Source organism: Lonchura striata, chromosome 4 (assembly GCF_050655825.1).
Source record: "Lonchura striata isolate lonStrDom1 chromosome 4, ASM5065582v1, whole genome shotgun sequence".
Lineage (NCBI taxonomy): Eukaryota > Metazoa > Chordata > Aves > Passeriformes > Estrildidae > Lonchura > Lonchura striata.
In genome coordinates, this window is record NC_140706.1 from 15,159,474 (window position 1) to 15,181,849 (window position 22,376).

General features: G+C 35.2%; 1 protein-coding gene across 9 annotated transcripts in view; it reads left to right on the plus strand.

Moving 5' to 3' along the window:
- CC2D2A (coiled-coil and C2 domain containing 2A) overlaps positions 1-22,376 on the plus strand; it is a 53,986-nt gene that overhangs the window by 14,215 nt on the left and 17,395 nt on the right. For all 9 annotated transcript variants that reach the window (XM_085577707.1, XM_021554365.4, XM_085577705.1 and 6 more), the window contains 12 exons: positions 1,690-1,790; positions 4,527-4,667; positions 5,081-5,237; positions 7,270-7,499; positions 8,403-8,580; positions 9,769-9,925; positions 11,044-11,191; positions 12,789-12,927; positions 13,769-13,972; positions 17,265-17,357; positions 19,179-19,270; positions 21,028-21,195. In XM_085577707.1, coding sequence (XP_085433833.1) covers positions 1,690-1,790; positions 4,527-4,667; positions 5,081-5,237; positions 7,270-7,499; positions 8,403-8,580; positions 9,769-9,925; positions 11,044-11,191; positions 12,789-12,927; positions 13,769-13,972; positions 17,265-17,357; positions 19,179-19,270; positions 21,028-21,195 — 1,808 coding nt within the window. The remainder of the gene's footprint in view (positions 1-1,689; positions 1,791-4,526; positions 4,668-5,080; positions 5,238-7,269; positions 7,500-8,402; positions 8,581-9,768; positions 9,926-11,043; positions 11,192-12,788; positions 12,928-13,768; positions 13,973-17,264; positions 17,358-19,178; positions 19,271-21,027; positions 21,196-22,376) is intronic.

The window sequence follows — 22,376 nt, forward strand, 5'->3', positions numbered from 1 at the left end:
CCAGGTATGTGTCTGTGACAGATTCTATGTTGTAAATGCATACTGCTACCACATTTACTGTGTCACCTTTGTGACATGGCAAAATCCAAGGCTAGATGTAGACTCCTCTGTTTCTGGCTCTGTTGCTGGCTTGCTGGGTGAGCTTGACAGGGCTGCTTATCCCCTGTGTACCACCACTCTTCCTCTGTCTGTGCATTGGCAGTAATGACAGTGGTCTTCTCTGGTCTAAGTGTGTACGTGAACATTAGGCATTGTCAACACAATTCTGATGTCATGAGGGTACACAAGCACACTTGTCTGTCAAAAATTACATGGATTATTAAGTACCTATACATTCAGATTTCCATAAAGTAAAGGTCATTATTTTATACATTGAAGAACTATTATAAGGGAAAAAATAATAATTTTATAAAAGTTCATTTTTATATTACTGTAATGAGGATCAATAGGTAGAGTACAGACATTTCTGAATTTTTATATCAAGCATTAGGTTATACTTCTATTGATGGACACACATTTCACACAGCATCTCAAAATAATGCCTTGGTTTATTTTGTTTTGTTAGTACTTTTGAAGGATTTGCCTTAGTGCTGTCTGAAACAGAACATTTGGGTTATCCATGTCTTCATTACAGGAACCTATAGAGCCATAGAATCATTAAGGTTGGAAAAGACCTCTAATACCATCAAGTTCAGCCATTATCCCAGCACTGCCACATCCATTATTAACCCCCAAGTGCCAGTCTGCATACTTTTAAATACCTTCAGGGATGGTGGATGTCCCTGCACAGCCTGTTCCAGTGCTGGACAAAACTTTCAGTGAAAAAAATTTTTTCCCAAGATTCAATCTAACCTCCCTGGGACTTGAAGCCATTTCCTCTTGTACTGTCACTTGTTGCTTGTCAGAAAGACCAGCCTCTGTCTACAACCTCCTTTCAGGGATGGTTTAACCTGGAGATGCTCATGGGGGACCCTACTATTCTCTACAACTGCCTGAAAGGAGGCTGTAGCCAGGTGGGGGTCACTCTCTTATCCCAAGAGGCAAGTCAAGAGGATTGACTGGCCTGAAGCTGTGTCAGGGAAGGTTAAATTGTACATCAGGAAGAATTTCTTCACTGAAGTGGTGATTAGGTACTGGATGCACTGGCCAGGAAAGAAGTGGTGTCACCATCCCTGGAAGTGTTCAGGAAATGACTGGACGTGGCACTTAGTGCTGTGGTTTAGTTCATATCTGGGACGTCTTTTTCAACCTTAATGATTCTGTGATTCTATTCTATGGTTCTGGGATTTTCTAATCCACTAAGTATTACCTTTAGTAGTCCTTCCTAGTCCCAAGAAAGCATTTTGTAAAAGTTGGGGGGTTTTGCTGACTTGAGGTCTTTTTCCACTTACACCTTTGATTCCTGAGCTTTCAGAATGCTTCTTAGATCAGTCTTCTCCTTGGATTAGATCTGTTGCAATGATCAAAGTTAGTAAATCTCCCTCTTGTATCCAGGGATCCTAATTAAAATGTCATGCTGAAGAATCACCTCACAGACATGACAAAACCCGGTATATGCAGAATCAGGATAATTCAGGGTTTTCAGTCATTAATAATTAGCTCTTTCCTTTCAAAGCGCATCTGTTAATTACTTTTGTAATTGTAATTGTTAAGCCATCTGTTTATTACTTTTTTGTTTATTATTTCAAGCTGCATGCTTTGAGGAGTGCTGTGCAATATAGCATAGAAGGTGGTGGTGATGGTGTTTCTGTGGCTCAACAAAGCATACCTGAATACAAAATGGAGATCAGGTGGGTATGAAGTCATTAAATTGTTGGTTTTTAAAATTATATTCCTTTTTTCCTTTATGTGTTGGTACAGAATATGATTCATGTCAGACTTTTAAATTCTGCTATAGGTATAGCTCTAGAAGAATTTTGAGGTAAGTTGCATAAAATGTTATGAAGAAAATACAGTTTAGGCTGAAGTTTTCATTTAAAAGTGGTCTAATTTGATTATGTTTATCAATTTCTTAGTAGCTATTTACTGGTATGTTTTGTATAATTAAATTTAATTAAAATAAAGTTTCGTAGACTTCAGCTGTATGCAAAAAGCTTTTACAATGCAATAAGGTAATTTTTTGAACATACAAAACCCCTAGTTTTTTCCATCCTCTTCCTCATTACACAAATGTTCTTTATTTCCTTCCCATTCTAAGGTATTTTGGCTACGTTTTTGCCAGTGGGTTAATAAAAATAAAGTGATAGAATTTTGTTTTACAAGATTACAGTTATTGTTCTTGGAGAAAAGCTGTGTAGTAAAAACATACTACAGTTTTTGGCTTGGTAGTGACAGTGTTATTTTTGGCAGATGGACAGTGATGAACTGTAAGTGTTAGCAGTATGATAAAAAAAGAAGTTGTTTTGGATATCCATGCTGAACAGCTTTTTAACTAGTAGATAACAAAAGTCTGAAAGTTTTTCACAATCTAAGAGTAGGCAGTAAGGTATTCATTTAAAGAAACAGAACTATAAGGTGATGTAATGGGTCACATGATAACACAATATGAAGAAGAAAAATTTTTTTGATAGGAATTCTACTTTCAGCCTTGAAATTCATATCTGCTAAACTTACACGTCCACACGCCCTCTTAACAAACATAAAGTAGTCTATAATTTAATATTTTATACTGAAGAATTCCTTCAATTGAAAATGGGATTGCTTTTATCAGTATCTTATTAATATATCTACTAGGGGACAAGGAGCAGGAGGTGTGCAGTTACCATACTGTACCTCAGAGACAGGAGTTCTCACTAGGGAAAGCATGAGAATGGTGATGGGAAGATTCACTGTAGGAATGAGATTCTTGGGTTTTGGCAGCAACCCTGAGGCTTGCTTGATGGTGAACTCCAGTTAGAAAGAATAATTCTTCTGTGTATCTGATGTGTTTTTCTGTATCTTGACTGCTTTAGTTTGGTTTCATGCTATTATGAATCTGGAGAAACTCAGCTGAAATCAGTGAGATCAGTGTTGCTTAAGTAACATGAGATGAGTTTGGCCAGTATTATTCTAGAGCTTTTCATATCTGTAATTCATTTTGGCTACAGTTCTGGTATTAGAAGCTGTTACACAATGAAGGTCAGATGGGCTCAGGAATTTTTGCTGTCATGGTATTCAGTACTAACTTGGACCATTTATGTTGGTAAAATCATCTGACCTGCCTTGTCTCTCTTTTAATGTTGCATTTCCCTGATGGTCAATGTAGAACACTCATGAGAAATTACAGATATGTAGCATGGAAAATAATCTAATTATTTCCTCCACCCTGCAATAACATAACAGATGTATACGCTTTGCTTTCTGAAATCAAAACTGTAATTTTCCATTGGCGTGAGGAAGAAATGTCATCTGAACACAGAAAACTTTTGCAGATTAGGAATTAAGCCCTACTGTCACTTCCTGAAGTAGGAAGCCAGCATATGCTGTGGATTGTATGATTCAGGTTCTTGTGGGTAATGTATTGTAGGAGAGATGATTCTCTACTGAAAGGTTCTGTGTCCAAATCCCATACATTGGATAAGTGTGATTACTGATCTATGTGCTCCTCATGCCTTTGTTTCATCTTCTAGTGTCATCTGGTAGACAAAAAAAAAAAAAGTTTCTACATGGATAAGTAATATGCAAATTGCTAGCTAATGAAGTGGAGGAGTTACTCGTGTTGCTTTCTGAAGTCTGCATTTCTTCTTTGTTTTCCCTAAACTGGCTTATGCTATTAAATGATATATGATATCTTTCTTCTCTCAGTTCTAACTCTGTCTTTGTTTTCCACATTCTCTGAATATTACAAGTAGTAATGTGTTAGTTTACATTGTTTTTTTTTTAATCACAGACTTGATTTTATACCAGGATCATGGTGAAAACAGCCTGTGTTTGTACTGTATGGACATTTACATTGGAAGTGTGTGATGGTCATTAAAAGTGCTAATGAATAGCTCTTTTACAAACATGTTAGAGTGTTGAAATGTGAAATGTCAATTCTGAGACACAAAAAAGGCTGTATTAATTTTGTTTGTATTAAGAATCTTGTACGTCTGTCAAAGAGCGTATTACATTACTTCATCTCCCGAGGTCCTTCTTACTGGAGCTAGAGGCATATGAAGTTTAAAACATCTTTTGTAATGTACACATGTAATGAGCATTACTTCATAGCACCAGTGTAGGTTTCCTGGGCTGTTGTTTACATGAATTTACTTTAAAATATTTTTAATTATGTACAGCTGTAATAAGCATTTCCGAAAACTGTAAGATCTCTAAAGAACAGACTTAATTGAAGTCAAATTGTTCCAAATGAAAGAGACTGGAATATAGGAGGAAATCAAATCCTGCAATCTTCAAATCTGGGTTTTATGTTCCTTGGATTTAATCCAATGTAGCCATCAATCAACCTGAAACCCCCATCACTTGGCTTTTGGTATCCCAAGTTTTCAATCTGTTCCACTGAGTGAGACAATTCTGATTGATCTTGTGTTATGTTTGTGTATTTCTAGACAAACTAGAAGACTTCATGATGCTGAACAAGAAAAAGACAGAACGTTGCTTAAGACCATTATCAAAGTTTGGAAACAAATTAAATCTCTCCGGGACTTTCAGAAGTTTACTAACACACCCATGAAACTTTATTTGAGGAAGTATGTCTTGATAACACTTTTTGTACTTTATTTGATAGCAGTGAAGTTATAATAAGATTAGTAAATTTGAAAACTTAGAATTTTGATATGCAGAAGTAAGAGTTGTAAAGTGCTGGCACTTTGAGCCTGCCTCTATTCCTTTTGAGTCTGGGGAGGAGGGAAAGTGGAAATAAGTGATTCTGTAGCAGAAAGGAATTTCTACAGACTAATGAGTAAAGAAAGTTACTATCTGGAATTAATATAATTATCTACTATCAACACTTAAGAATATCTTTGCTAGTCTTTTTAAATAAAACACACTTTTGATATGATGAAATTAATTAATGGAGAAATAGATTTCTATTATATGTTACAGACTTAACTGTAACCCTTATGTAATTTTCTGTAAGATGCTGGTAATTGTTGTTTTGAAGGGAAGAGGTTGATCAGAAATCAGATGAAAAAGCATATGAAGCAGAAATTCAGGCTGAGATAAAGGAATTGCTAGAAGAATGTATGGAAGAATATGAAAAGAAAATGGAGGAGTATAAAACTGAGCTACATGACTGGAAATCCTGGAAGAAGACACAGGTTTGTTTAAATCATTCAATTTTACAAAAAAAAAATTACTAGTAAATGTGTCAAAAAATTCTCTTTCTACTACAGAAAAAAATTCAGAGTTATGTATATATTTTATGTCCAGATACATTCTGTCTACTTAGAATTTGTTAGTAAGGTAGTTGTTAATTAAAAGTTAGAATATATTATGTTTTTGTTAGTCATTGTTTTTCTGCTACTGATTTTCAGCACTTCAGTTCTTTCTTTCAGTTTGGTAATTTTGCAGCATTCCTGTTAAATTCATTTCTTGCTTGCAAAGAAAAAACATGGGTGAATTTTGTGCCTGTGAGTGACAAAGCAGAATAATTAAGGGATGTTTCTAATGAACTAGCAATTGATATCTCATGTAAATAGATGTTTGGGAATGTCTCACTATGTTCAGCAATGTCTGACTTAAAGATTTAATCAATATTCTAGCTTTTCACCTCTGAAAAGCTTTATTGCTAACAATCTGTGCTGTAGTTATGGTCTCAGTTGTGCTTCAAAGGGATATTGAGAAGTACAGGTGCTACAGCAACGCACTGTGACAAGATGGTCTTTGAAATCGAGGTTTGCTTTCATAGTAATGGTGATTATACTTTAATATAATTATTGTCCAGCTTGAACACTCTGGATTTTTGGATACCAAAGAAAAATAAAGCTTAAGAAAATGATTCATATATAGTTTTCAAGAATCTAGTATTTCTAGTGATAGTTTTATGGAGAGTTTTTTCATGTACACACAGCCTCTGTGGAAGGCATTTAAAATATTTGAGAGGCAGCCAATATACAGGAATTGGAAATTCCTGTTATTAGAGCACAAGTGGGCATATGACTCAGTAGCATCATGTCAGTTCACTTGTAGGATAAGATGAATAAGTGTAAACCTTGAAATGAAGGCAAGTAGTCATGAACATTGATCCCAATGCAAACTGTTCATCCACCAGTTATGCCTTCACATCTACCATTGTGGCATCTTTTTATTGTGCTAGTCACAAACTATCTTGAGACTGAGAGGATTGTGGTTCTTTTATTTTAGAATGAAATTACCTTTCTTTTGTAGCCAGAAGTGCTTTATTACTCAAAGTACTTTTTAACATAATTGCTCCTGTTGGTTTCTTACTAGTACAGATCACGTGAATCAAACACACCAGAGCTAGGTGAGACTAAATAAATTTAAAAGCAAATACAAGAACAAGAAGGATAACATAAAATTCAGCAAAGAAAGAATATTTTCTAATAAAAATATGTGAACAAGTTGTTTGGCTTACTACGTTAGTTAATGAGCAGAATCTGTTTGCTCTCCTTCCTCTTCTTTCACTTATGAGGTGTTAAATTGTGAAGTGGCTTGGTGCTTCCAAGCAAGCTGTACTTCCAAGTAATCTATAAGTCTGTGGAAGGAAGAACTGTTTTGCAGCTGTTTAAAGCTGGGCATGCACAGAAACACTGGTGTTCTGCAGTTTAGGAGATGCTGAAAGGCATGTGTTGTTCTGTTTGTTTATTCTTGTTTGGCACAAGGAAGGGAAAGATCATTCTGCTCATGCTAAAGATACTGCTAAGCTAAAAACACTTGTGCTCCAGAGTTTGTGGCACATGTGCATTTGTTTTGTCAGTGAATGTGCAGATGGTACATCTCAAACAACTGTGTCTACTGGCTGAGTAACCTTCCTTCAATCCTAACTGAATGTAATGGTAGCTCAGGCAAATGAGAACACAGCATCTAGCCAGAATGTTCAAGAAACATGCTGATTCTGAAAGTTGGTAGAGAAGATTAAATAAATGTTTTGCTTGGAGTACATTATGATTTTGAAGCATATGAATGGAATGTATTGCTGAATTCTGAAACTGATGCAGTCCTTTACAATGAGAAAAATCTTTTATGTGTTTGTGTATAATACTAAAATTATACTGGCATTTTACTGTACATAAACCATCTGTGTTTAGCACTTGCGATTCAAGAGAGCAACAGAAAAAATTGCAGAGATTGAAACATATTCAGAATGAACATTATTGTTTTTATATGCAGAAGTCCAAGAAGAAAAAGAAAAAAGATACTCATGTAGATGAAGAATCAGATGATCATGATTTTGGTGAGGAACGGATAAAACCCATCCCACCTAGAATGGCCAATAGGCTGGAAATAGAGCAGCAGGTTAGAGAAAAAGCTGACAACTGCAGAAGGAAACCTGGAGAGCCTATTCTAGTTCCTGAGCTGACCCTCTCGGGAAGCATAACTCCAACTGAGCAGTGTCCTCGGTAAGATAAATGTTGGCCAGCAAATTACCTTATTTGTGATTTTATATATAATTTATTAATTGCTTGTTTATACAAGATGCATGAGCTCACCATTCTGTTTAGCCTAGTGATGAAACCTCTGCTTTTGAAGGTGATATAACAATTAATTTTCAAGTGATATGTAACCTTGTACATAGTGCACTTAAAAATGCATGTGTACACAATCCCTTTGAACCCTCTGATATTCCTTGAGCATCTGCACAGAACAGTGTGCAGATACAAAGAGCTGGTTTCACTGTGGAGTCTGAGTTGCTGCTGGCAGTACCACTCTTACTAGCTAGTCCTTTACACAAGGTCTGTGTTCTAGTCAACAAAGGAAAAAAAAATAAATTGTGTACTAAACCAGAGATTTCACTGTGGATTAAAGAAATAAATGTACTTTTTTCTGTTACTTTCCACATTTACACACACAATTTAACATACATCTGCTGTATTTCAATAACTTAAATACTGCTTTGTTTTGTACTTTGTTCACAAATAGCCTCATCAGGGAATCCTGCCTGGCTATTGTACTCCCAATGACTGAAAACTTCAAAATTTTAACTCAGTTTGATAACATTTTTGTGCTTTGGAGGACGGGAGTGGAAGAGACTTTTTTTTTCCCTAGATAACTTATTTTATATGGAGTTAGCTTTTGTGGATCCAGAATTTGACGTGATCATTTTAAAATCATTTTGTATTCACAAGAATATAAAACACCTGTTAAGTAAGAGTTCTGAAGTCATTCCTGTACAGTGACTTTTTGGAGGAATACCATCTATTTTTAGGTGGGTTCTGTCTCCCCATGAGAAAACAGGTTTTCATTAAAAATAATTATCAAAATGTTATTAAAATGATATGATAGCTTGTTTGACATATTTACAGAGCAGAAGTTTTGCGACGAGAAGATGTGAAGAAACGCTCAGCATTTATTAAAGTCCTTTTCAACTCCAAAGAAGTGTCAAGGACTGTTACCCGACCAATAAGTTCCGATTTTAGAGTTCACTTTGGACAGATTTTCAATTTACAAATAATCAATTGGCCAGAGAGTTTGAAACTACAGGTAGATGTTGATTTATTGCAATAACTTTTAAAAGGTGATATAAAATGTAATTACTCCTGTAATGCTTGTGTTTTGCTTTATGATAGTGTCATAAAGACTGAAAAATATCTGAAAGACCTGTTGTAAATCAACAGTCTTACACTCCTTCCTTTCTCCAGTCTTTAACTTTTAACTTTGCTGCTATGTTTTTGATGCTTATGCTTTTTAGAAATATATAGAAAAAAGCTATAGTTTGGATGGGAGAAATTAAATAATTGGGACTTGTGATTAAATACATTACTGAATCGGCCTCTTCATTTTGGAAAAACTGATTTGTGTTGCAGATCAAATTACTAACATGATCTTCTCCAAACATTATTTTCCACATAGTAAAACTCTCATAATGTTTACTGGAGGGGAATAAGAAAAAATATTTATAGTAATGTCCATAACTGCACTTGACTTGATCAGCAGTGCAGTTAAATCAAGGCACTACCACCCCCCATTCCAAGTATGAATTAAGGAGTGGTTCACATGGATACTTTTCAGAGTTAAGATGAAATATATTTAGAGGAAAGAGGATCAGGATCCTACTTCTCACTTTAGAAGACTCCTCTGGTAGAAGACTCTTAACTGGTAGTTCAGGGAAAGGTGTAAAAAACCCTTGTGTGTTTATTTATTTAACACATAAATTGAAAATGAGAAGGAATACCATTTTCCTGGGTTAAAAACATTTGAATGGAGAAACCACTCACATCACTCTGAGCCTGCAGCTGGCTAGGAAAGAGAGAAGCAACCTGCAGTGCTGCCAGAATGGGGACTGTGTGCATACCCTGCCTTTCATGTTAAGGGAGAATTAGTCAGGCAAAATCCCTCCAGAATCTTCAGCTGATCCAAGTGAATGTCACAAGCACTTGAATATTGTACAGTGATGCTCTTTAAGGCTTGGAGTTTGCCATAATTGTCTCAGGTGCATTAGAGTTGTAAAGAAGATAGAATTGTAGGAAGAATTCACATCAAGTAAGCTGCTGATAGCTGAAATGCTTGCTAATTGGATATTTTAGAAAGTGAATTAATTTTCTTAAATTACTTATTTAATGCTTAAGCCATAGTAAAACCTTTTCTCTAAATACCCTGCAATATGTTTTCAACTTCTCAAGAATGCACATGTAGATTTTTTCTTCTGTCCCTCATTGTATTTTTTTCTAGATTTATGAAACGACAGGCATGAGCAGTACCACCTTGTTAGCTGAAGTGTTCTTACCTGTTCCTGAGACTGCAGTTCTGACAGGCACTGCTCCTCTGGAAGAAATAGAGTTCAGCAGTGATCAGCGTGTGATGTTGGATCATGAAGGAGTTGGGAGTGGTAGGGACTCTTGTTTTCCTTAGCTCAGTGTTTCTCATTTTGCTGGAGCCATGTAGCAGTAGGAGGCTGGAGTGGGTTTCAGAGTAACTCCTGCTAAGAGCAGTTACAGCTTCTGTAACTCAGTCTTCTATAATAGTCATGATTCATATTATTGATTCTTATAATTGAAGTTCACTGCAGCATTTTTGTCTCTTACTAATTTTAAGCTCTGCATAATAAAAATATGTATATTATTTGTCTTGTTGTATTAGTGGAGTTTTACTAGCTCTAGATGACATTTGGGATTTTTTGAGCATTTGAGTAATCAGGCCTCTGACACTGCAGAGCAAGCAGATATCAATCATTATAGCTCCAGTGATTTTAATGTTTTAAACCACAGAAAAACTGTCTGTAGAAGTGTATATGCAGAGTAATTTTTTGTATTCCTCTTTGCTTTGTTGGCAACCTGCACACACCTTTTCCCTGGGGCTTTAGGCTAAAGATAAAAAAAGGGAGAGATAGGAAATGGGGAAACAAGAAGAATACATAGTAGCATATGGAACTTGCAAGTGTGTATAATGAATTTGAACAGCATTGTGAGATGACTGAGTTGCATAAATTTGCCATATATAAATACAGATAAAGCTAGAGCAGAGTAGATAAAAAAATGAGGAGGAAAAAAATAGGGTAAAAAAATAATTGCAGCAAATATGTGTGTAAATGTCACAGACTATGATGACCATATGTACAATTGTGTGTCAAAAGCTTTAGGACTGACTTTTCAATCATACATAAGTCTTTTGACTCTGAATTTCTGTTTTGTTAATACGAGTATGCTGAATCTGAAAACTACCAGGAATATTAAATGGTGTGTATCTGTGGAGGGAAAAAAATGAGCCTTTGGCATAGTCTTTCCTTCCAACTCAAATGGAAAGCCTTTCTGTAGTTGTAATGGAATCCTTCACTCATTGTAGAACAGTTCTTCCCCACAGCACACAGCAGAATCATTGTTTCATATAAACCTTTTTATATAAAGGCACAGTTATTTGACTATTCATTTTCTGGAAGTATTTTTAAAAATATTAAGATACTGTGTTTGAATGCATAAATATACTATTTTGGATTTTTCCCCTTGATAGGTGTGTCCTTTTCATTTGAAGCTGATGGTAGCAACAAAATGACGTTCATGACCTCTGGGAAGGTATCCAGTAGTGTTTCTTGGGCAGTTGGAGAAAAAGGAATCCCCTTAATTCCTCCAGTATCTCAGCAAAGCACAGGCATTCCAAGGTAATAAGATACAAATCATGAATCAGTGATTCATGGGAAACTGATTATACTAGTATTTAAAAAAAATATTTCATAATCAAGACTTTTCATAATTTTTTTCCTTAAATTTAGGTGTTTTACTTCGTGCTGTAACCCTCTGCAGATATCTTAGGGTACATGTTTTAGGTAAATGTATTTTAGTTAGAAATTGTACCTTTTAGCATATTATTTTAGACAATTCAAGCTGATTAATTCAATTTTATGATTTTCTAATAGAGACTGACTATATTATCAAGGAACCTTCCTGTAATTATTTTGCTGAGAGCAGAAGCTCCAGTTCTTTCTTATCTGAAGTGCTTTTGGAGAAGCTGTATCTAATTTGCCCTAAGGCTGCAAGTTGGTTATTGTAGATTATTTGTCCATTCTGTTGCTTTTATTTAATTCCATAAAGTCAGATAGATGATACATAAAGGCTTATTTTGTAACATCCTTAGGTACTTTCACTATAAACCCTTAAAAGTTTTCCCATAGTTATTAATACTGAGCAACTATGAATACTTCTTTCAGCTGATTCATTTGTCAGGTTTTTATTTGTTTAAAAGCTAGACATTGGCTTGCGAATCATTCTGTTACTATTGTTAACCAAGCTGCAGCCATTCAAGTACTTTGCTGATCAACATATCATACTCTGCTGACTTCAGTGAGAGTAGAATAGTTGATATTAAAGTGTAAAGATGGATTCCCAACAGCTAACTTCAACTCTACAGAGACTAATCACTGTAATAAATGGAGAACCAAAGAATCTCAGAAATAAGTTTTCTGTGAAAAACTCTTCTTTGAAACACCTTGAGGAAATGAACAGCTCTCTGTGACTTTCCATTGTTTGTTGGGAAGGTCAGAGACAGGATTTTCATGACTAATGTTAGCTTTTGCTGCCCATGAGCTTTTTAGCACAATAGTGATTAAGTTGGCATTTGTTCAAGACTGATGCCTAAAGATAAACTTGATGTTCCTGCTTTATCTGCTGCTCCAGTAACTGCTGGATATTTGGCTGATTCTAACCAAGCACAAGACAGACCTGTAAGTTTTAAAGCTTTCTTGAAAATACTCAAGTAAGTAGAGATCAAAGACTGAAACTAGCACCCCGAACATGAGAAGAGGCAAGATCCACTCCAGTGGTGTTTGTCTAATAAATAGCACACATGTCTTTGACATGACAGGTCAAAGACAGGAGCTAAGATACAACACAAGCAAGGACTGTATGTCTCAGAAGTTCTTTGTCAAAACTTCTGTGTTACCTTTCACACTGTGAGGCAGTTTATCTTCTTACTTGCAGCAATGTGGAATAGCATAGGTATATCAGGAAGGTATCAAAAGGCACCTTATTACCTGTATAAAAGTTGTCTTCCACCAGTTCCTTTGTATTTCCCATTTACTTCGCTTTGCAATTGATCATTCCCTCAGTTCCATAGCCACAACTAAGAACTGTGAACTGGAATTTACTATTCAGGTTGTGGGGAACTTTTGGAGTTTTCCTAAGATTGTTTTAAGTACTTTTTAAAATATTGCTAAATCAAATGTGTTTTAGGTATAAGTTCTGTCAATTCTGTCTTTTTAGTGCTTTAAAACATATTGATGCTATTGCATCCATTGGCACATCAGGCTTAACTGATATGAAGAAACTAGCTAAGTGGGCAGCTGAAGCAAAACTTGATCCAAATGACCCAAACAATGCAGCTCTAATGCAGCTGATCATGGTAAGTGGTGTTTTCAGAGCTGAAGGGCTACTGGAGCTGTGGAACTCCAACTCCCAGTCACCAGAACCTCCCCAGGCAATCTGCATTCATGCCAGGGAGGTAGCTGCATTTGAATTTGTGATGGACATACTTGTGTGAATGTTAAGAAGCAAAATATCTACTAAAAATATGATTTCATGCATTTAGCAATAGGTTGTTTTCATATTAATGAATATGATTTACTAATCCATGCCGTAGTGGCAAAAAATAGGTGTAAAGGAATGCGCATACAGATCAGTTAATACATTAAAAACAAAATACGGATTTTGAGTTTGTTGTTTCATTAAAATGCAAGGGAATTTCCAGTGTACTTGTGTGGTACTAAATAAGAAGCTGCTCATTAATGAGGATTGCACAGAGATCTCAGGTGTTGTAGAGGCTTCAGCTTTTTAAACAACAAATTGTGGAGCTATTTACATAGCTGTTTAATTTACGTGGCTGTTTATTTACATAGCGGTTTAATTTACATAGCTATTTACAAAGCTGAAGTTCTGTAAATGGATCTCCTTTACTGTACAGTTTCCTAGGTTACTCTGACATGTTATAGTTTTCATAGTCTCTAATCTTTTGTTTATGACACAAGGAAATAGAATTTTATTATATTCTATAATGTATAGTCTCATATGCTTTGCTCAGCAGAATACTACTATTAAATATTTGGTGTTTCAGTCTGTGTGATCCATCTTTATTGCTTTTGCTTAAAATGAGCATCCTTGCAATATGCACATAAAACTTATAATAGCTATTTTATAGATTCTTGTCACTTTGTATGTAAAAGTTAATATTTTTGTTACTAATTTAGATTTCTACAAGTGGAGAGGCACATGTTCCTGATTTCTTCAGATTGGAACAGTTACAGCAAGAATTTAATTTTGTTTCTGATGAGGAGTTTAATAGATCAAAGAGATTCCGACTCTTACGGCTCAGAAATGAGGAGGTGGCAGAGTTCCGAAATTATAAGCAAGTCCCTTTACATGAAAGAGAAATCAGTGAGAAAATCTTCCAGGTACAATGTTATCTGAAATATTTCTTTTCTAGTTTAAATTCTTATAATACTTGACTTGCAGTTAAGTCAAGTGGTTCTATAAAGAATATAAAGCTATGCTGGCATGAAAAAAACAAGAATTTTATTCCTTCAGTCTTTTCTAGTGTTATTTTCATCTAATTAAACTAGCTTCCTTCCAAGGCAATATTTCCATAGCTATACTTCATTAAGAGTTAAATAAAAGAAAAACTGCTGTAGACAAAAATGTTATAAGTTACTAGTTTTTGTTAAAGTTGAGATAGTTTTTTAAAAGTGATTTTAGATATAAAAAGGTAATTCAGAGATTATTCAGGCTTAGGCCTATTAGCTTTTGAGTCCTTTTTGGTGGGGGGACTGTTGGAAGCAATGACTCTAAGAAGAATTAAAACCTTTTTTTGTTTTATTAGAGCCTGTGTTACAGATATATCTGTTTTAGTACATTTCTCCAATTAGCTTATTTGTCCTTGCCTGTCTGTTAATTACCTTATTGAAATGCAATGTGTGCATTTTTTTATTTGGGTTATACTTCAATTATTTTTATCTCAACTCGGTTATTAGTGTTAAGTCATGCATTTTTTTTATTCTTAGCGATTCGTGTAGCTAAGGAGCATTTATTGGATTCATTGGCTTAGGAGGATCAGAGTCATCTCAGATTCTGGCAAATGCTGTTTCATCCTTACTTCTTCTGACATAGATTTATTTGAAAAAAATTTTTTTTTCAATTCTACTGGATGATGCATTTAAAAAATATATATCTATTAATTCAGACATATCTATCTCTTTGCAATAAATATTATTTTTTAAATTTTAGGTTAGTTTTGTATCTTTTATTTAAAGATGTCCCCCATCTTTGCTGTACCTTTCTAAACCAGTTCATTCTATGGGCTATTTTCATTCATTTTATGTTAGCATTCAAAATTTGAAAGCCATGGTTTAACAACTATTTCAGTGGAGTGTTGTTGGCTTTTTTCCAGTAAGGATAAATTGGATAAACCTATGATTGCCCATTGCAAGTTTATATTATCTGCTGTGATCTTCCAAACTAAATTTCAAGTGATATTGTTCCTAGTTGATTTACTAGCTATTTGGCAAAAAGGTCTGGAAGTTTGTAGAATCATGGAAATACTATTTGGAAAATATTCTCTGGAGATCATCTGGTCCTGCTTTCTACTGAAGTGGTGGCACTGTTGCCAGCACTAGATGAGGTCAGCTGTTTATTTGTCTAGCCAGGTCTTGAAAACCACTGTCTTTTTGGATAACCTGTTCCAGTGCTTTGCTATCCTTCCAGAGATTGTTCAAAAAAAAGAAAAAAAAATGTCATGTCCAACCTGAGCCTTCCAGGTTGTGTTTAATGGCTGCTTTCCCTTGTACTGTCTGGAACAGGAGAGATGGTTTTGGCACCCTGTCCTTTGTCACTGCCCCTCAAAGAGTTGTGGGCAGATACTGCATTGCTCATTAATCTCTTCCTCACCAGACGGATGAATTTGAACACTTTGCCCAGTGCAAGAAAGACTCTGAAATACTGAAGTCCAGTAGAGAGCTACCAGAATATGTGCAGTGCTGAAGCACATGATCTACAAGGAGAGGCAGAAAGGACTAAGGTTGTTTTTGCCTAAGCAGGCAAGGCTTGAGGGGGTTTCTTTCTGCATCCTTCAGGTACCCAGTAGTGCAGAGGGAACAGAGGGAGACTCATACAGGTTACTCCCAGAGACACTGCAGTTAAATATAATGAAAACATTTTTCACAAAGAACATGTTCAAGTTCTTGAATGCATTGTTCATCAAGTTTATAGAATTGCCATCTCTGGAGACACTGAAAATTCGACTGTCCGAGGCCCTGAGCATTCTGACTGGAGTTGTTCTGACTCTGAGAATTCAGATCAGATGACCACTAGAAGTCTCTTCAAGTCTACATTATTCTAAGATTCTGACCTCTTCTTGTAGGTCATGTCCTCTAGGCCTCTTGCTGTCTTAGTTGCCCTTTAGTGGATCCCACCCAGTGTCTCCACATGCCTCTTGAATTGGCAGCTGCAAACTGGCTGCAGTATTTCAGGTATGCCCCCTCAAGTGTCAGGTTGGAGAGGCTGGTAGTTTCCCTCTGTCTGTAGGACATGCTGATCCTTACATATCCTGTGGTTTGCCTTTTGCCAAAAGAAATGTCACTGGTTGTCATTAAACCCACACTTATTTCAATATGGCTGTTATTCTTCTGGTTGCTTTTCAGTCTGAGCCAGTGCATGAAATTATTCCGCCCTCAATACAGAATTTTCCCTTTTTTAAATTGAGGCTTCAGTTGTCATAGTTTTAAGTCATAAAGAGCCCTCTGAACTGTGGTTCAGTCACTCATATTAACCACTCTTCCTAATCAAGTATCCTTGGCTAAATTGCTGTCAGTGCATTGAGTTTCCTCATCCAGGTCACTTGTAAAGAAACTGAATATAATCAATCCCAGGGACACTTGGCTTTTTAGAGGACACTAATTGGATGTTGAGCTGTTTGTCCCTACTGTTAGAGCTCAGAAGATTAATTTTGCTGGTACTTTTACATAAGTAGCTGTGGTTCTGAAGCCAGTGTGAATCTCAGATCCTGGGAGATCCTCTTGACTTGTAAGCTCTAGTTTTTGCTTGAAAGATGAGTGTTAGCTCTAGCCTTTTCTTAATGTATGAGACACTTTCCTAAACTTGTGAATAGAAGTCGTATCTCTCAGTAGAGCTTTCACTGTAGTCCATTTATCTGTCACAGCCCTGAGAGATATCTCATTAATATACTTCTCCCTAAGAACCAAGTGCAGTTCTACTGATGGAGTTTTACACCCTTTGAAAAGTAATTACTAATTATTTGAAAAAGTACTTACCTGTATTAAAACACAGTTCAGATTTCAGACCATCTTCCAATAATCCTGCATTATTTCTGCTTGTAAAGGACTCTTCCTGTTAAAGCTGCAATAAGTGAAGCCACTTCCAGTTCAAATGGAATTTTAGTTTATAGCAGCAGGTCAAAGTTCAGCTTTAGAAGAGGAGAGGGAAATTGTCAAGTTTTTCATTGTGATTTAAATTACATTACTCTCGTAACTGAATTTTATTCTTGTCTCTAGTCATGAAAGTTCAGCATATATTGTATACACTAACATTAAAAATAGCTCTGCAAACTTCTCACATCTGCTGTAGTTTACTGTGGTCCATACATTATTATTAATGAAATACTTAGCATTTTTTCTTATATGTGCTAAAGTATTGAATATATATTGAAGCACCAACTGTAATAAATATCTTTAGGACTATGAGAAGAGAATGCAAGAGAGGGATGTGATTGACAGCAAAAATTACCTAGATGCACACAGAGCAGTTGTTGCCAGCTATCTACAGAAGGTAAGATGCTAAATATGTGGTTCACCATATTCCTGTAGGCCATAAGTTGCTTCTGTACTTGGATACTTTATTTGCATGAATACTAAAATCTGATTCAGCAGATTCATCTTTAAATGTGACCTCTATTTAAAATTTCAAGTTAGGCCTAAAACTGGTGTAATTGAATAAATGGAGGTGTGTGTTATTTAATGCTATTGAGAATGATGCAACATACAAAATGCCAAGTCATTCTGGATATTTCTGTCAGTTCTGAAAATTCTTCTCTGCTTCAGTGCCCCAGAGATTTGTACTGTTGAGTCCCAGGAATTCAGTGATTTCCCTCTTCTCTGTTTTCCTTGTTGTGAGCTGTCATGCTAAGAGCTTAATTATCTCCATGAAAGTGGCCCTCATCACTTCTAAAAATCATTTCATGTAATACGCAGTGTCTTGTCCTGCAGCCTAAGGCAGAGGGCATATCTTCCATCACATTTACCTTCATTGTGGTATTAGAATAACTCTTCCCCTTATATTGATTTAATTAATTTTTCTAGTTTTCATTATATTGAGATGACATTCTCTTTAATCCTTAGGGAAAAAGAAGGAAAATATTCATCATCTAACCAAGAAAAGTTTACAATTTCAGACTGGCAAAAAAGCAAGTGTGAAACATGGCTGCCAGTTTCCTACCAGTTGTGTAAATATCAAAATGTGTATCAAATCCCAGCCTGCCAGCAAAACATGAAATATGATGATAAGGATGAATTAAAGTAGGGCAAAACAAATTATTGGTTAGAAAGAATTCTTCATGAAAGAAGCATAGAGAAAAAAGCCTAGAAAGAAAGAGAAAGAAAAATATTCCAGGCAAGTGCCAAAGTCCAGATTCAATATGATAGTATAAAAAATTATTTTTGACAAAGCTGTCATGTCTCTGTCAGCCCCATATGTTTTGCATGGCATTGAACATATGGGTTTTGCAGCACACTGAATAGTAATGGAGTAGTACAGAATAGCATACATTATAGTATCTTTGTCTGCCTCTTTCTTAGATTAAATACAAGTAGCCTTTTTTAAAACAGTACTTGGATACTTTACACTTCTGTAAGTTGTCAGATGGGCTAGAAAATTAAATTTCTTGTATCAGAACTGAAATTCAATTCACTCTGAAATATGATCTTTATATGTGTATCGCTTCTGATGTTGTACTAGCACAGAGTATAAAGCCACTACTAGTGTTAGTGCTAAGAAAAAATTACAAAATATTCTTTCAGTCTGCTTCCACATAGTTGTTAGGAGATGAGGGAAGCTTTTCATCTATGTGCTTCACTCTATGACCTCAGCAAAAATATGTAAGGAACTAAGAATTTAAAACATTTATTTGAAATTACAGTCTTTGTAATAGAGGCTTCACCAGTTTTGTAGTCCAGAGTATTTCTTTTGATCCTCATAACTGGTATCATAAAGATTTCTCTACAGCCTTTCTTGGAACTTCATTTACATGTGGAAAATAGATGTCTGTTGGTGTCATTTGTTTTTGAAATTGTTTCTGATGGTGAGCTGTAAGCAGATAAAGACATAATTTTTTAATTGTATGTTTTCATATATTCTTCTATCAATCTAGCCAGTATGTTTCTAGAGAAGCATTGTATTGGTAAAATGAGCTGCTCTTACATTCTAAAGAAATAGCTGGTGGAAAGAAATTTTTCTTTCAACTGTGACCCTTGTAAAATTGGAAAAAAATTAAGAACACGTATGTGGATGTTTTGTTTGTGTTTAATAATCAAATATTGGCAGCGGGTTTGTATTAGAAATGAATTTTTGTCTCTTCTCCCTCCCCGTTCACAGATTCGAGAATCAGTAATCAACCGTTTCCTCATAGCAAAACACCATTTCATTCTCTCTGACCTTGTCAATGAAGAGGAGATTCCAGGCCTGGGGTAAGAGAGCTATCTTTATTTGTTCCAAATAAAAAAAATAATGTAAAATCACCTGGTTTTTTAATTTCTATTTTATAAAGTGTGTTGATGTCACTAACTGATGTGACTTTGTGTTTAGTATAATAGATAAACTTCCAGCCACTGTATACACCTCTTCCAGTACAGTGTATTAATAAACAAAGTGTAATAAAACTTTTTTAAGAAAAAGTCTGGTTTTGACAGAAATAAAGTGACAGCATGTAAGTAAGATATAACAGGATATGGCACATTTCTGATAAGATGAGTATAGTCCAGCTGGTGGACTATGGATTGAATATTTCCAATTTTCAGGCAAGTATCAGAGTTAGTAGGACTGTTACTGATTGGGTCTGTAGGTGATGCCTACTTACAGTAAATGTCTGTGCCCTGTGAATAATGGGCAGTCGATTTTTAACTGTAATTTTCTTTGTTTTATTTCCCATATATTTCTCATGCTGATGCTGAATGTTGTCATATGCTGTTTATGTTCAGAAAAGATACTGAGTTTGGAAATTACTACTTTTCTCTTCTAAGAATATTGTTTCTTTTACTACTTGGGCACTTAAATTGGATTTTTGTTTCAAATCCCATACCTGTTGATTTTAACATATATCAGTCATCAGATGGCTCTTAGTGTTGCTCACTTAAAATCTAAGTGAACAAGTTGCAAAACTTGTTTATTTTTCTTTCATGTAGAATTTGCTTCTGTTCACTCTAAACACAACACCCTTATACAGTGAAAGTGTTTTTCAGCCAGCTGTATAAACCTAAACAGTCCCATCTGCTGGAGACACTGAGACTTGCTCTCTTAAAAAAGACTTCATGCTTGGTTTTAGTTGAGGTTTTCACATCAAAGTAGAAAAAAATCTGAACAAGACTACAATTAGCTTTTTGTTTAAACTAAAATGCCTCATTTATATATTTCCTCATTATGAATCCTAATTCATATTGTATTCTATTTGCAGAGATTTATAGTGACTGAATTTAAAATACACCATGGCTTGTTTAATACTCACTTAGTGAGATATTTCAGTAGCTCATGATTTTGTGTTATTTTAACAGTAATTACTGTGGGGGCTTTATTACATAGAAGTAAGAAATGCCATTAGCTTCAAATGCCATCTGTTTTTAAAAGTGTTTTTTGAATGTCAGTAGTTGATATCAATGATGTAAACATTGCATACATTTGCATAAATGAAGCATACATCTTCATTTTATTGTTTTCCTGTTTTTCTTTTTTTCCTTTGGTTCTGCTGTGCCTTGGGTTGTAAGTTCTGAGGGTCCAGGGTATGTTGTGGTCTACTGATTCTGCTTCCTCTCTGTAGCCTATTGTCCAGTGTACCCTGCTGTGTAGATAGATGCTTTGCCTCTTCCATACAGTGGTTATCATCATCTGCTGGATCCCTTATTTATAGCACTGTAGTTTAGAAGTAGTTTAATTACACTGAAGCTATGTAATTGTCTTTTTTGCACCTTGCATAGTTTTGGGGGGAAAAAAATCCAAACAACAAAACTCTTTTGCACATTGAAGTTACAATTCCTGAAATATAAGACAGATCTGGATTAGTGCATTACTAAACTATTGCAACATTTTGACATTTCAGAGAGTTTTGTGTGGCACTAGCAGGAGCAAATATTTCCTTTTTTGTGTTAGTGCATAATTTTCATTTGACTCATGATAACACTAGAATGTTGGATTCTATGCAAAACTGACTAAATACCTGGTTTATGATTATTAGCATTTTGGGACTCGGCCTCTTTAAACTGGCAGAGCCAAAACGACCATTAAGGCCAAGAAGAAAAGAAAGGAAGAAGGTCACAGCACAGAATTTATCAGATGGAGACATAAAACTGTTAGTGAACATCATCAGAGCCTATGATATTCCAGTGAGAAAACAAGTGATGAGGTATGTTTAAGAGCTTGTTTCCAGTGCAGATTCATTTTCTGGCTTCTGCTGTTTTGAGGACAGATGAAGCAACAGATGTTACAATTCAGCCATGTGTGTTGTTTTGATTCTCATGATAAAAACATACATATATACATTTATCTTTTTACAGATGATGATAAAGGACTGATATTTTGTAAGTTTGTAGATTAATACAATACTTTTTCAGTAGCTGTGAAATTCAAGACATGTTTTACCAGAAACCGTCAGAAAGATCAGTTACAGCTTTGACAGCAGTATAACTCTGGTAATATCAGATGAATTATCCCTTAAGGAAGCCTCTCGATAATACTCAGGGAAATTTTAATTCATAATATCTTAATTAAATAACAAAAACAACTATTAAAATATAGAGTTCTTCACTGTGGGATACTATATTTTTCTCCTGAGTATAGCATGTTGATCTTGATGAACCATTTAAGTTAATAGACTGAGCCTAATGTGGCTGTGATTTTAAAGGTGACCTTTACACTCAGGCACATTAAGACAATGCCTGCACTGCGTGATGGTGTGTCATGTAGAGACACTGAGCAGTCTGGTTCAGCTCCAGAAGCAGTGTACTAATGCAGTTTTTCTCTCTCTCTCTTTCTTTCTCTCTCTCCCCCAAAATAAATACACCTTGCATTTAACTCAGATGTATTTCCAAGCTGTCCAGTTAGAGAATTTAGCATTGTTAGCTGTTCTTTCTCTTACTATTAGAGGTTCTGTTGCACTCTGTAAATAAATTGATACTGAGAAAAGTAATTCATTGACAAGAAAAAGATGATGAAAAATTCAATTCTTTATCAGAATTACAAAATAATTAAAACCCTATCCAGTCTTTTTGCATTATATGATATCTTATTTTGAGCTGATTTTTATGTGAATAGTTACTCTTTTATGGTCTATAACGTGGTCTTATCACAGAAAAAAAATTATGTTATGTGGAAGTGCTGTAAAAATAAATGTTTTAACGTATATTGTCTTTTACTTCACTTACGGGTTGTCTGTAATCTTCATATGAATTCTTTTTTGCCATAGAGGCCTTGCCTGAATACCATGAGATGTACACTGTTCATGAATTCCATAGGAATTCAACTACTTGAACTTAAAAACCTTGTAGCTCAAAGAGATTGTGTGGGGTGTGCAAAAAAAAAAAAAAA